The following is a 16,430-nucleotide window of genomic DNA, read 5'->3' as shown; positions in this document are numbered from 1 at the left end:
CAAATATCCCCACTGCCTTCACAATCCCTGAGATTTCCACCAGAATTTCCTCCATTTACTGCCATAGTTCATCTTTTTCTGAGGTTAAAAATTTTATTAAATATACACGAGGAATAACATACTGCTTCCCTTGCTGACTGCATGGAGGAATTTCTACTTAAGCTCAAAATTCTCGGATCCGCTATTCATCTGTACTAGGAATGTTCCATTTATCTCCTCTGTGTCTGTAAGTCTATTACTTAGGAAAAAATTCACGGGTGAATTCAGATACGCATTCCTTTTGTTTGTGCTTAATGCCCTATATCTGCTTTAATCACTCTTCACAACAGCACACCTGTGTGGGAAAGCAGGATGGTCCTGTAAATACGGGTACCCAAAAACAACTGAGCACTATGCAGTATGGAGAGCAGTTCTGCCAAGGCTAAAACCAAAACAAGTGAAAAACAAGCAAAAAGCATTATCTGTAAGGACAAGAACAGAAAGACAAAATGAATTTGGCCAATTTAGCGCTGCCTTGCACAAGCACGAGTAACATTTGAATAACAAACATCTTTACAACAAGGAGGTTGGACCAGTCAAAAAAAACAAAACACCAAACAAGCCTCTTTTTTGGAGCTCATGAATACTTGATCTGAATCATCTTCAACAGATATGTTGTTACCTTGCAATATCTGACTTCATTTAGCAGGCAAAAAGAAAATAAGAATCAAATTTCAAGCAATACAAGAGCAATAGTTCTCCAGCAAGGAAATAAAGTACTTTCTTGCAACTCTCTTTATCTTGTCTTCTGCACTATGACAGCAGTAAGAAAGGTAAATCACTCATCTAGAATCAGGCTTAAGATTCAGAACTATTATTCATCACTTCACATACCATATTCTGAGAGAGAAACAGAAATCACAGCACATATTATTTAGTCCTTCCAGATAAGAAGTCAACTACCAACTCAAACTAAGTTAAAATGAACACAGCACCCCTAAATGTATGTCATCAGCTAAACTGACCTCTGTTATTTTACTTAATTATAATAGTGGCTGCATTCTAGCTACTATAGATTCTTAACTCTAAAATGGGCTATACTGAGATAAATTTTATCTCCCCGAGAAGGAATAATTTGCCTCCCAAAAAATCTTCTTCTTGATCATTATTAATTGCTAATAAACAAACATGCTGACTTCAAAGCCACAGTAGATTTGGTGTTCTTGTAAGCAGAGCTGCTGTGGGAATTTACTTAATTACAGTATTTCAGCCTTCAGATGCTGAAATATGCTTATCTGTATCATCAGTGAAATAGGAGAACATTTTAAAAGCATGTTTCTTCCAGTCATGCAAAAGCCATCTTCTGCAGAGCGTGAAAAGCAGAAGGGACACTTGCAATAGACAGATACTCTGCAATATCCGCTGAAGTCTGCTTGTGCTTAAGATAAGAATTCATAACAGACTCCAAGTGCGTGTGTGCGGGTCTGTGTGTGTCTGTGGTTCTTCTACATTACGGAAAATTACAACCTAGTAACTTTATGTTGTGATGTGAGAGAAGTCATTATCCAGCAGAGCACCTGGAAGAGCATACCCTCTTTTTTCCTCCAGACCTGCGCTAACTTCTTCCTGTCACGTACTTACAGAGAAGCTGCTGGTGAAAGAACTTTGATGCCCCATTCTACTGCCATAGTCGCTGGCAGTACATGCAAGATGAAAAAACTTTCAAATACACTGAACAAGCCTACTGTCAGCCTTCACAACAAACACTATGGGAGAGATTCCAATAGCAGAAACACAAGGTAAGCACTCATTTACTTTCACCGGCTTGATGTAAACTGAGAAAGTTCTCATGCCCAAACAAATGTTACGAAGCAACATCTGTACAGACTAAGCTTCCATGAAGACCTTCTTGTTCAACATACACTTCTGAATCAAGAAAACTGGCATAAGAATTTTAATAATTGAAACTTTTATCAACTTCCATGCAAGTAACTATTATTCTTGGTGTAGCAGCCTTAATACCTGTCAAAGCTGATGGCATGCTACCAATAATATCTCCTGGACTGCAAAAATCGTAAGGAAAAAGCAAGTGATTTATTGTAATTAATTTACTCAGAGAGTTACTTCAGCAAGACAAATTTACTTCAAGTATTTATATGGTAGCTGAAGTTATAAAATATGGATTAATACAGTTTGCCAAATCCAACATAATGCAGCTTCATGTATGAAAAGAGGGAGAAAAAAAAAAAGGAACATTTTGAAGCCAATGGATTTGGTAATACAGAGCCAATACAAATTCCCTTAAACCAATACAAATTAAATTATCCTAGAAAAACAATGACTGGTTGGAAATCAAGTCCTATGGTGCTTTCTCACAGAAGACGCTGAGTGACACCAGTTCTAGCTCAGTTTTATGTTTTAAAACACATATTTAATCTAAAATTCTTCTTAACATCTTGACTGATTTTAAAATCCTTTTGTACATAATACCATGCATTCTAAAAATAGATATTATATGCCTTTGCAGAAGGCCAACGACATTACCCAAAAGGAAAATTCTTTTCTCTGATGTTGAAAAGTGTTTCTGGGTTTCCTGGAAAAAAAATCCCAACAGCCATCTTCCTCAAACACAGAAATGCTTACTACTGAGCTAGCGACGACGTACCAGGAAGAACAATGAGCATTTTGCACATGTCAGCACTTACAACCAAAGAAAATTCAGAGTTAAACAAGGGGGAAAATAAAAAAAAAAAACAACAACAACAACCGGGTCTAATTTCATCTAACAGATGACTTCGTCTTCTAAGTGCTGATAATACAGGTATCAGAAAGGTCATATTTCTCTCTCATAATTCAAAGCAAGCAAATCCAACGCTCTAAGCAGCACCATGCCCACACCTTAGAACGTCCTCAAATAGTTCAGAAGAACTGAGCCGCCGATGATGTGAATTAAAACTCTAGCACCATCTTGGGGCAGAATTTCACATGCAACACTACAAGCGTTCAGTGAAAGAATCGTATGAGATAGGAACTTCAATAACACAGCTGAAACCTGCTCACTCTACTGAGCAAAACAGCCTTTGGCAGAAAACCAGTCAGTTAAAAAGTAATTGGGCTTGGATTTGTGACAAACAGACATGAAACAGAAGTGATATTACTAGTATGAAACGTACCTACTGGAAAGTCGTACACATCAATTTCCAAAAAGTAACCTAGGTTTCCAGCCTTACTAAGACAGATCCCACCTTGCAAAAATTCAACACAGATCAATTTCTGCACTCTTACATTTGCGTAAACTTTGGGGAATCAAAGATAGTGCGTTCATGTCCTGTTACTGCTAAGTTTCATTAGTCAAATCTGAATACTTTACCAACTTTCAGAATCAGGAGGTCCAAAAGCATTGAACTATCTTATAAACTATACCTGAGCCAACTGACCTTTTTGGTTTTAAGTGTACCAGACAGAACAAAAAGACATTTAATAATGACAGAAACTGCTGTTTTTACTTAAAACTTGAGGCAGTATTTTTGAGATGTCTTTGATAAAAATAAGGTATTTTACATAAATATTCTCTAGCCCTAACAGTTTCTTTTTTTCTTTTTTTCTAACCCAATGTTTAATTAGAACGGGTACCCTTGTTTTGCCAGCTAACTGCAAACCAACACTTTAAAATTACTCCTACATTCCAGCAGAATAAGAAGAAAAAAGCTCTATGCAAGGTCAGTAACGAATTAGCTTTTTAGACTTTGAACAATCCTTCAGCACATCTCTTTGATCTGCTTTTTATACTCTATTCAAACATTTTGGAAAAAAAATAAACTTCAGAACTGCAGTTAGAATAACAACTGATTACTTCATTGAAATATTTGTCTTATTCCTTCTCACCATCCTTCTGTCTCCGTTCTACGGTGAGCTGCGATGTACTCAACTGCTTCTAATTGCATCAAGAGCATCTGCAGCCAAAGACTCAAAGAAATACTGACAACTTGCACATCAAAATGTTTGTCACACAGAAAATGCCATCCTCAGAATAAACACATGTAAACTTCTTCTGTCAAATCAGGTCTTCTCCCACAAAAGAAAGTACTTAATCTACAACACGACTGGCCACTGTGAGACACGGTGACGCCACGGTCAGCCTCCCTGACCTGCCACACACTGCACGACTTGGAAAGCGCTTCAGAAACAAACACCGCACTGCGGGCTTTTACAAGTCAAATGCTTGTTTTCTGCACCATAAAATTATAACCAGACTCCTGGATTTCTGTCTCAGACTAATGTTTCTCAACATCAGATTTTTATTGGTTTTGTTTTTAACGAGACACAATACTGAGTCCTAACAGTAACAAAACTAAGCTAGTAAACTAAACACTCCCTAGGAATGAGTACCATGAAAATGGAAGCCCATGAAAGACAAGTTTTCAAAAAAAATTATTTCAACCATGAAACAAAAGACAATAAAGTATTTGCTTTTATCAAGCCTATTTTCATCTCATTTATTTTATGACTTCCTCTCCCCATTAAGCACCAGACAGCATCTTCTTTAAGCGGTCACTCAAATTTCAGGCCTTTGATTATTGGTGAGGGGGGACAGATATATCAGCAGCAATTTCTCGACACATCACTAGTTTAAATAAATAAATGTGAAGATCAAGGCTAAGGTATGTGAATTTTTGCTCCCGAAGCTGGTCACACAAAGTGTTGTGAGTGAACCTGAAATCTAAGAGACAAAACCTCTCAGATTTCAATGCACATAAAATGCTAAAGTCCACCTCAGGGTGACAGATGGAATAAAATTATAACATGCTGGTTACTTCCTTAAATAGCCTGAGACTTCTCACACACACTACTAAGTATTTTCATCTTCTTGTAGAGAAGAAATCACAAATGTTGCACAGAGCAGCCACAAATGACTCAAGAGAATTTCTTGTACACTGAAACATAAAGTTGTAATACTGAGTACTTCTGTCAAATTAGCACATAGAGATACATACAGGCACCAACCAACATAGAAAATGTTTCTGCTTTTCAAGCAAGTTTTTTTTTTTTAAATTGCACTCTCCCCCAACTCTAGTGTTCGAAAAAAAAAAAAGTTTCTCTCCTGTACAATACAAATCTATCTACACTATCTACAAAACAGCATTAAGCAACAGAGTTCAAACCTTGAGAAAGGTTTAAAAGGTTCTATTCTGTATGAAAATATGAGAAAAAAATAACATATCCTACAGTTTTGTTAAGGACAACAAATGAGCAAGTTTAACTGCCTAGGCAAGCAACAGAAGCCAAAATAGCCCTGACAGTGCACAGAGTACAAGGTATAGATTGTAGCTTCTTGCTGAACAGTGAAATCTTACAAGGTGGCAGAATTCAAAGGAAGAAGTTACTCATTTAGATTTTCAGATCACACACCTTTTCATTCCTTTAAAACTCTGGTTGGAGGGTTTCTTCCCTTCTTAATCTGTTTTAGATGATACAAGCTTTCAAGTGGAGGCAGACCAGGGATTAGTAATAAATTTATCTCACTCCTTTCTCTTTTCAACTCATTTTCTCAATATAGATTTCGCTAAGTGATGCTCCTTCATTTTCACTTGTGATGATGCATAAAGAGAATCATTCTTAATGCCAGAAGTCAATCACTGGCATTCCTGTAGTACACACAGATTATTAGCTTTTGTTGTTCATGAGTATGTGAAGATAGCCATATCACCAGAAAGGCAATATTTCTTGAAATTACTTCTTCTTACTTCCTATTTACATTAATGTTTACAGTAGTCAGAGTGCTGACTTCAGTGTTCTGCAACTATGAGAGCAAAGCAAATTACCATCAAAATTATACTTTGCACCACTTTGTTCAGATTGTAAGTAACAAGAAAATGGGAGTTCATAAAACTTCCCAGTTAGTCAATTAACACTTTAGTAACTGAATAAATACAACAGCTTCATAAACAATAAGACAGTAAATGATAGGAATGCTGCTGCAGACAGTGCAGCAGAAAGGTAATAATCACACAAACCGATACAATTCTCTTCATTATTTTTAGCCACACACCTTCCCCACTCTTGCTGGGGCAAGTCTCCATACAAATCAGACCAGAAAACTTTAGGTTTACATTTCTTCCACCCCAGCTAAGTTAATCTCAGGATACCGATTCACTTTCCCGACCATGCTCTCCACACAACCACACAAACACATGGGTAATTACAAACTGCGACCAGGAAGTTGTATAGAGCAATAACACAACCAGGCTGCAAACGTGTGGGGAGAATTTCACTTAATGTTGAGAGAAATTTAAGTATTTGTAGTTCTGTAATTAGCCTTTCTGATCTCTGTTGTGTGAAAAATCTCTCTTAAGAGCTTTCTTGGACCTACGCTACAGAATTTTTGTTTATTTTAATATTTCATTCTATACTCTCTCCTTTTGTCCGCTTCCCCATTGAGCAATATGGTGTCTACTGCCTTAGGTATCCTTACTTCAACTGTGTTCCCTTCACCTCTCCTCACCTTCTCCAGTCATCAGGCTTCAACTCCACTTCCACTTAATGATGTGATGTAGAAAATGAATGTTTGCTACTTATTCAGCAATTCTGGATTGCAGAAATTGCACCATGAACAAAGCAAGATGACCTTCTGCCCAAACACTGCTCCTTTCAGCTCACACAGACTCCAACACAACGTAAGCTTAGAATTTTAACAAATAACCTTATGCAAAGCTTTGTGGCAATTTCAACACAAACTAGTGCATTGCAACTGTCCTTGACAATAATAGGTAAGGGCTTGCAGAAAGGAAAGAAAACGTAACACTGCGTAGTATAGAATGTTTTGTGAAACCCTGCTGCCAAACAAAGGTTTCATAATTTCCCAAAGAAAAAGAAGAACACTCAGAACTCTTGGGGATACTTCACTTCAAGAGTTTCTTGAATCTTCTACAGAGTAGAAGATTAGATATATTTAGCTTGTGATGGCTAACTCAAAGAGGAGTCTTAAAGTCTTAAGAATCTATTAAACAATCTGAACTTACTTCATCAGAAGCAGAGCGAAGACACTGGACAGCAGCCTGTTTTTTCATTTCCTCTAGTGTTAGATCAGAACACTTTTTCTTACTCTTTCCCCATTTTTTGTAAGCTCCCTTTTCCCAGCCCAGGAAGATGTCATTCTCCTAAAATAAAAAATAAACAAAACTGTATTAAGACACATGAATAATTCAGTACTATAGCAACATAAGACTACAAACAACATACCGTTTAGAATAATAACAAATTCATCCTATCTATTTATAACTGCTGTTTGCCGAATTAAAATTTAGTTTGATTAAAATCAATGGCTACAGAAGACGGTTGCACTTACTATTCTGGACATGGAGGCCACTCACACTTGAACGCAATATTTTCCAATTGCAAGGCATATCCATAAAGATTATTTTAGTGCCAACTTACAGTTGAATGCATCTCTACAATTTATACAAAATCTACTAGTTTCACTGAGCTCTGAAATAATAAGGATAAAGAGCAAGAAGTTCAGAGTTTGGATCAAGCTTATGTAAAATAGGCCAAAAGAAGAAAATTCAAATGTTAGATCCCCAAATCTTCCACTAGCTCTTACAATGAGCACCATTATGACTACAGATAGCAGTGGCTGTCTTCCAATGAACTCAAACTGATTTTTATGAAAGTGATATACTTGTGAGTAGGAAGAGTTCCCATTAGGAAAAATGAAAATCAAAGAAGGCAGCTGTTGTACCATACGCAATCATCTGAAGATACGTAGCATCTGTTTTCTGTCTCTTTTGAAAAAGCCAAATCATACCAGCAGCAACCACAGAGCACTTCCAACCCTTCTGCAGAGTTGCCTGTTTCCCCTACGCATTCTTCCACACTCAGATAAATACTCATCTCTACCCTGAATTATATTATCACGTTTGCTTATTATTCCTTACTGTCCATTCACATCTATACGTATGATTTCTTGTGCTTATCTGTTCCATGAAATATTTTGACTACCAGGAAAATTATACTATTTAATGTATGCTGGTCTAAAACGGCATCTTCAGAGAGATTCACAAAACTCTGCTATTTTTCAACATACCTCTCATCTGCTCCTAATGAAATTCATGCTAAGGCCTAACTTCATTTAAAACAACTCCAAACTCCCCATGGCTTCAAAGTGAAGTAAAAACAAGCTGTCATTTGAGACTGATCATCTCTGTGCACCCAAGAAGCCAGATAGAAAAAGGGTGGGAAGGGGGAAAATGACCACATGCCTTCAGAAGGAAGAATTTAAACAGCTGCCTTTAAGCAGCTGCCATGGGGGAATCTTATTAATGCTCATAAAAACCTAAAAGGCAGGAGTCAAGTAGATGGAGCGAGGCTCTTTTCAGTGGTGCCCAGCGACAGGACAAGGGGCAACAGACTCAAACTAGAGTACAGGAAGTTCCATACAAACATGAAAACCTCTTTACTATGAGGGTTACAAAGCACTGGAACAGGCTGCCCAGAGAGGTCGTGGAGTCTCCTTCCCTGGAGATGTTCAAAACCCATCTGGACGTATCCTGTGTCTCCTGTAGGGAACCTGCTTTAGTGCGGGGGTGGACTAGATGATTTCAAAGGGTCCCTTCCAACTCCACTGATTCTATGAAATGTGCAATGAATTCTGCTTTTAGCTGGAAAATTGATTAAGGCAATACCTACACTACAAAAATGTTACCAAAATGCTATAAACTAGCGTTCTTTGCTTTACCTACACTGCAGCTCAGTTTTGCACAAGCATATCACAGCTGTCCTCAGCAAGGACAGTTCTATACGCTGCATAAGCTAGTGGTGTGTGTCAGCAGAGCACTAAGAACATAAAACATTTTATTCAGTTCTCTACACACGTAATTCAAAAGATATCCGGCAACTATTTTTTTTTTTAATATATTTTTCAATTTTAAATATTTACTCCTTGCAATAAAAATACCCATTATTAAAGGAGGAAATGAGTCTAAATGGAATTTTCACTTAAATATCCAGCACCATCTTGTCCTTCCTTTCAGAGCAAACACTTTGTTCGTGCACTCTGGGAACAAAGTGACTCATCCCGGAGGTTGCAGCTACAGAGGACAGAGCTCTGGTAGCATCTCTTTTTTCTCTCTCTCTCCAGACAGTACATGGAAAACTTGTTCCTGATCACTGGGTTTTCAGTCACGCTTGGCTGCCAGTGCATCACACCCATCGCCATTTTCATTTTTATAGGAAAAACTACTGAAACTGAGTTGTCAACTTTTTTTTCCTGTTGACATTTCAGCCTTGCATTTTACAACATTAACTAACATTATGAATTACAGCTATTCCACATAAAATTCTGAAGTTTGTAATCCTCACATAAATTACAATACTTATCCACACATTTATCAGGTGCCTTGTACTTTCTGCAAGTAATTCAAATACCATACTCATAAGACACTAGAAAACAGCGAATAAAATAAATTCCTTACATAAAATTCTTTTTTTTACACTACATCAGAACCTGTCCAAATGGATTTACAGAAACAAAGAGAAAAAGGAGAAGGAATTCAAGTAAAACGGACAAGAACAAGAAAATGTTACATATGCCTTAAGTTCTAGAACGTTAATATAGGGGATGACACAAACGGAGAAGCTTTCTGCTTTTATGATGACTAAATCGGTAAGAAACAATCCAGGAGTTTTGTGTGTTTTAAATTAATCTCTTGCACTTTTTTTTTCCCAGTGGTCCACTAATAAGTTTATTCCTTAGGCTGGAAAATATTGAGCTCATGACAAACAGGAAAGAAAGCAGTTCAACAAAACATTCTGTGGGCATGAAACAGAGTAAACTACTTACTTCACATGGAAAGAATCACTAAGGACTTCTAGTCTCTTCAGCTATTAGATGTGTTCATTTACCTTTACTGCCTAACAGAGCTAGAGCCCGTATCATAAGTTTTGTTTTAATGCTACTTTACTGCTCTACTGTATCTTTGAATTTTCACAATTCTGTTCAGCGGTCACTAAACGTAAAAGCAACATCACTCCAATCTTGCAGGTTTAGGAGGTCTATATAAACATCCACATGAAAAAAAAAATGAAACTTGGCTTATAAAATTCTAATGCTGAAAAGAGACCGTTACTACTTGAATTTTGAAGGGCAACCACTCCACAGAAATAAACACCAACAGGAAGCAGAAGCCATCTGGATATTGGAAAAATATCAAACCAGATATTTAAACATCCATTCTTTAGAGTCCTGCTTTACTACCTACTAATTAACTAGGTAAATTCTTAGTAGATATTTTGACTCCTAAAGCCACAGAGTACAAAATCTCTGTATGTTGCCAGTGTTTGGAGTGCTTCATTGAATACTAGCTTAATATAGCGATGCAAATTTTAGAAGTAGATTTCTAACTTGCTTCTGCTGCTCAACTACACAAAAACAGCAGATCCCTCACTTCTCTTCACACTTCCCAAGAACTTGAGCAACCAAAGGAAAAGCAACTGCAGTAGAGATTTTTCTTAATTTCATTTGTTATAAAGACACTGAAGAAATACCTACTATCAAAAAGAGAACAAATGCAATACCTTGTAACAAGACTAAATGAAAACTGTTTTGAAACTCACGGTCTATAGAACAGGAGAAATCAGTGCTAAATCTCATCTCAAGATGAAACTACTTAAGTTTCATTAAAGCTGGTATCAAGTTCAGCGATGCAGAAACAAGACTCGAGGTCCCAGTTTATACTCAGGTAAGCAAATAAGCTTAAGTTTTGCATTATCAGTAGAACATAGAGAAAAGTAAGCTGATAAACACACTTCCAAAATGGCAGAAATCAAAAGAGCAGAAAAGCACGTTTAAGAAATCATGTTTTTTTCTACAAGTGAATTCAGAGAAACCGATTCACTAAGATTATTTCTGCAAACTGTACAGATTAAATTAGATACAGTAAGGTAATGATCAAACCGGTGACGAGAGGCATTCCTCAGGGAATTTAACATCTCTGTAGGTGACATGGACAGTGAGATCAAGTGCACCCTCAGCAAGTTTGCAGATGACACCTGAGTGGCACAGCTGACACGTTAGAGGGAAGGGATGCTATCCAGAAGGACCTAGACAGGCTTGAGAGGTGGGCCCACACCAACCTCATGAAGTTCAGTAAGGCCAACTGCAAGGTCCTGCATCGGGGCTGGGGCAAACTCAAGCACAGATACAGGTTGGGTGGAGAATGGCTTGAGAGCAGCCCTGAGGAGAAGGATTTGGGAGTGTTGATCGATGCAAGATTCAACATGAGCCGGCAATGTGTGCCTGCAGCCCAGAAGGCCAATTGTATCCTGGGCTGCATCAAGAGAAGTGTGACCAGCAGCTTGAGGGAGGTGACTCTGCTCCTCTACCCTGCTCTTGTGGGACCTCACGTGGAGTACTGCATCCAGTTCTGGTGCCCCTAACACAAGAACAGCACTGAGTTGTTGGAGCAGGTCTGGAGGAGCGCCACAGAGATGATCAGAGGGCTGAAGCACCTCCCCTACAAGGACAGGCTGAGAGAGCCGGGGCTCATCAGCCTGGAGATCAGCCATAAGGTCTCCTTGGAGCCTTCTTGGCTTTCCAGTACCTGAAGGGGCCTATAGGAAAGCTGGGGAGGAACATTTTATAAGGACATGTAGCAACAGAACAAGGCTAAATGGTTTTACTCTGGAAGAGGGTAGATTTAGACTAGATATTAGGAGAAAATTCTTTACAGTGAGGGTGGTGAGACACTGGAACTGGTTGCCCAGCGAGACTGTGGATGCCCCCTCCCTCGAAGCGTTCATGGCCAGGCTGGATGGGGCTGTGAGCAGCCTGGTCTAGAGGGAGGTGTCCCTGCCTATAGCTGGGGGGGTTGGAACTAGATGAACTTAAAGGTGCCTTCCAACCCAAACCATTCTATGATTCTATATACAAATTTTACCAAGTTTTCAAATAATGAATTGAGTAACCACAATTACCTACTTGGTCAATATTCCTATCTTGAAAGATAAGCGATTTCAGGGCAAGAAATCCAATTTTCTTAGAGGGCAGAAGAAAACAGAGTTAAAAAATTCTGAACCAGGGAATTTTGAAACACACCTTTTTTTTGAGCATTTTAATTTCAGTACAAACCACTCGTGATTTAAGCAAATTACTGGCTTAGGATTTTTTGCTCTCCTGAATGATATTGCTGGCCAACAAAATAGCGCTGTTTCAGCACGCAAGCTCGAGTAACAAGTTTATACAAAAAGTAGGAAGGATTCAATGTCATAATTTCTGAAATACAACATAAATAGACAGAGTCACTCCCTTTCAGATTCTAATTCAGAAAACCATCATAACAAGACATCTAATTTCTAACGTGAAAAAGAATTCTCATAATATTTAAGATATGTAGAGTCTTGTAAGACTAAGCAGCATATATGAACAATTTTCCTCCTTGTGACTCTCAATTAAGAGATTACGAGAGATTGTTGAAGAAAGATGGGGGGAACAAATAAAAAAAAACAAGCATCAAGTTTTTTTTTAACAAGAAACAAACATCTATCAAAGATTCAGCAGGAGACCTGATAGGTGTTTTTACTACAAATAGTTTGGAATTGCATGTTTGCTGAAAGGATGGCCAGCTCCTGTCAGGTGCCATATATGAAGATTAAGTGTTACCTGCTTGTACCAACCTGGGGAATTAGCCTCTACCAAACTGTAGGAGAAACCTTTCCTAGAAAACTTTTAAAGTCCAAATGCAAACAAAGTAGATCATCAAATTACTGGGTAGGCCAATGGGAGAAAAGGAATGGAAGTCCACACGGACAAAGAACAATAAATGCATAAGCTTTACTTCCTTAGAAAGAAGCTGAAAAGTAGAAGACAGATCACCTAAAACAACTGCGATGCTGAAGTCATGAAAACACTCCAAACCGCAAAACCTTTCATTAAAAGAAACTATAGAATTTGCCAGTCTTTACCTATGAGGTAGTCTAAACCCATGCCAGCAGTGATCTCCAAAGGCACTCATGCTCCCTCTCCACAAACATACCTAGAATAGTTTCAGAATATCAACAGTCCATAAAATTTCTCTGCTAAGTCCATCATCAGTTTATTTTAAGGATACATCAGAGGTGAAGGCCTAGAGTGAATTAAAAAAGAAAAAAAACCTGGGCCATGTAGGCTGACATAATGAAAAACTAAGTGGTACAGCAGTTCTGGCTTCTCTTGGCAACAAAGTTCAATTAATTTAACAATTAATAATTAAATATAATGTTCAGGTAGACAGGTATGAACCGCTGCGCACTCCAAGAAAGCTCTTCCAGAAACTTATTCAAATAATTCTCAAAATTAACTCTGAGATATTTGGATGGTGAGGAAATGGAAAAAAAACAGCAGCAGATGAGACAAAAAATGGAGCAGGAGCTTACTACTTCTAAGGAGGTTCTCATACTGGAAAATAAGAAATAAGGGGCAAGCTGCAGCAGATTACACGTTTATTTCATCTTTAAAATTGCTCAAGAAGCAGATTGTATGCAAAGTGTTAATTCCTGGAAAAAATATTTCCCTGTAAACTGAGTCCAAAAACAAACAAACAAACAAAAACTTTCAGAGGTAGCTTAGAGCCTTGCAGATGTACTTCTATTCACAATGGCTTTTGTGTAAAGTTTAAGAGGCACTGCATCTCACTCGTAATAAAGGTAACGGTCTAATGAACCAGGACTGGCTCAGGCATTCCTGACTTACTGCCTGTGATGAATTAATACACATTCAAGAATTCAGAAGACACACATGAAAATTCAACTTACATTCCCCAGAAGACATGCAACAAGAGACTGAGCAGACAAGAGCAGATAAATACCCTTTCACAGAGCAGCACAAACCTTCTCCAGGTCAGAAGCCGTGCTGGCCACAGAATGGAGACTTAAAAACATTCTTTATTATTACCTAAATTCCGAATGCAGTTCTTACCGGGAAAGAATTCATCTTGGGACTTTTTTTGTGAAAGAGTAGAGAACCACATTATAAGCTCCTGGTACAGTAAAGTAGCTAGCTGCTACCGTCAGCTTTCCCTGCTGCTCTAAGCAGAACATGATAATCCTATGCATTGGACTGCAGCAGAACAGCTGACTGTGTATAAGACCGCAGCATGCGCTGCTGTAACTTCAAGGTCCTCAAGACACTGAGCTGATGATCCCACAATGCACAGGCAGGGAAGGACTGTACGTATCAAAACCAATCAATCTGGGTATAAAATACTGTAAACTGAGCTTCTGTCAATGACAAACTCTTGCTTATAATCCTTATAATATAAACCTGAAAGGGCATTCTACGTGTTGTTCACTAATTAGAAGTTACTCTAGGTTGAAATCAAGCAAAAGAAATTTAATCACACCCACTCCCAAGAGCTAGAGAACATGCAAATGCTGCATCTGTTGAAATCCTAGATTTGTTGAATAGGCTCTGAGTTAAGAGTATTCCCATTAAAGTAAATGCAGAAAAGAGTATGTAGCAAGGCCTCTGCTACAGAGAAATCATCTTACTTGCATGCCTTACTTACATGGCAGAAAAGAAAGACAAAATTCAACAGAAACTGTCACTACATGTATGTCATGGACATATTATGACTGGGGAAATTATTTCACAGCACATTATGGTTGCTCTCTTGAACTTTGGAATTAAGCTGCGTGGCAAAGATCACAGACCACCATAATCAGCTGATTTCACAGAACACAGGTAGCACACACCTACACTTGGAGACACGCAGTGAACATGCAATGGTCTGCAGTACAAAGAACATGAGGAGGTGTCTCAGTAGCCCCAGAATCAGGAACAGGGCAATTACATCAGTACAGAGATGGCTGCTAACTAATCCTGACTCTCAGGGAGAAGAACCAGACTAGTGCTTTATTTTCTGCCTCGCCTTTGTGAGGATACATTAACAGTGATAACAAAGAAAAACTGATTCCATTATACTTCTTGGGTGGCTGCAAGAGACACGTTGTAACTGTTAGATGCTACTTAGAAAGTCACAAAAAGGCAATATCGTACATATTTCACAGATTGCTTTGAATCCTCACATCCTAATGAAAACGTGTTAACTCTACTGCCAACTTCAACAGGATAGCACAAGACAAGCACCAAAGAGCCTAGCTAAGTCAGATGTCTTGAAATAGATACTTCACATCATGAAACAGACACGTTTAAATATGCAAACATGACCACAGGCACCAGTATGAAGGCAGAACACCATCTGAAAGAAAACGTTCCGATAACCTCGCTTGTTGAGAAGAAATGCCTTCCAACAGGATTGGTGCTAACATATCCGCTGAAAGAGACTGCCCTGGGACCTGCACAGTTTGTGCAGAGAGAGTGACCACGAGGAGCCTACTGCTGTGCTCCGGTTCCTATCCTTACAACAGAATCAAGAATACAAATGCACAGTCCAGGGTACACCAACTGTACTCCTTATCAAGAAGCCACCAAGACAGAAATACAGAACAGAGCAATTGCCTTGTAATGAAAAAGACAAACATCAAGTAATTGGGAAGAAAAGAAAAAAAGGTATGTCCTTTAGAAGCACTGCATCAGTAGAACCTGCCTTACACTGGCCAGATCTATTGCAGGAGCTTCTGCTGGATGCTCTTGTATTGACAGTGACTGCAAAAGGAACACAACTGGAATGATTTCAGCATCAGCAAACAAACTAGGGGCAGCAGTCCTTCACCGACTGATCTCCGTGGGCTTCCACAGAAAGAAGCCCATGGAGCTAAGGAACCATAGGGCTGCTTTAAGACCGCTCAGAGGCAGCATGTGGGAGTTTGCAGAAGCACACACCCTTACATTAAATCCCCTTCAGTCATCCTTCCACTGCTTAGTATGTGCTCGGGAAGAAACCACAATTTTTCTCACCAAGTTAAGTGCATATAAAAGACTTCTTTTCAAAAGATTAATACAACTGTGATTTAAACAGTCCTCATCTAGTCACTTCTGAATGAGGGGAAAAGCTGCTTTCCCCATGAACTTTTAAATTTACTTATCTGAACTTTATTAATAGGAAGTAATTTCACTTTTATAAAATAAGCTGTAGGGGCAAGTTAACTTGAAGATACAGTACTGTATGCTAAACATGATCAGTCTGCTCTTTCTTCAGTCTACATATTTATGTACGAAAAAAAGTTTATTTATTCCTAATCTTGCAAACATATATCTTATATTATTCCAAGGACTTCCAGTTAAGCATATGAAAAAGTACAAGTAGAAGTCTTGGGCTCACAGTCCCCTTTCCTATCTATTCTTTTCTTCACAGACAAATTTCTACAGCTTCAATTTTACATACTTTAGTACAAGTAGTGATTAAAAAATTATGGTCAGAAAATTTAAAAAAAATGGATCCTACAGAAATATTACACAGCATAATAAGCAGAAACAGAAACACAAACCAAAGTGAAAGCGTTTTGCATTTGAATTGCTG

At 38.3% G+C, this 16,430-nt stretch overlaps 1 protein-coding gene across 1 annotated transcript in view; it reads right to left on the bottom strand.

The window, feature by feature from the left end:
• The window catches only part of KIAA0232 (KIAA0232 ortholog), a 65,283-nt gene that overhangs the window by 26,986 nt on the left and 21,867 nt on the right, over nucleotides 1-16,430 (bottom strand). The window contains exon 3 of the mRNA XM_021394796.1: nucleotides 6,999-7,136. Coding sequence (XP_021250471.1) covers nucleotides 6,999-7,046 — 48 coding nt within the window. The 5' untranslated portion in view covers nucleotides 7,047-7,136. The remainder of the gene's footprint in view (nucleotides 1-6,998; nucleotides 7,137-16,430) is intronic.

This window comes from Numida meleagris, chromosome 4 (assembly GCF_002078875.1).
Source record: "Numida meleagris isolate 19003 breed g44 Domestic line chromosome 4, NumMel1.0, whole genome shotgun sequence".
Classification (NCBI taxonomy): domain Eukaryota; kingdom Metazoa; phylum Chordata; class Aves; order Galliformes; family Numididae; genus Numida; species Numida meleagris.
This window is presented reverse-complemented; position numbering and strand designations above follow the sequence as displayed.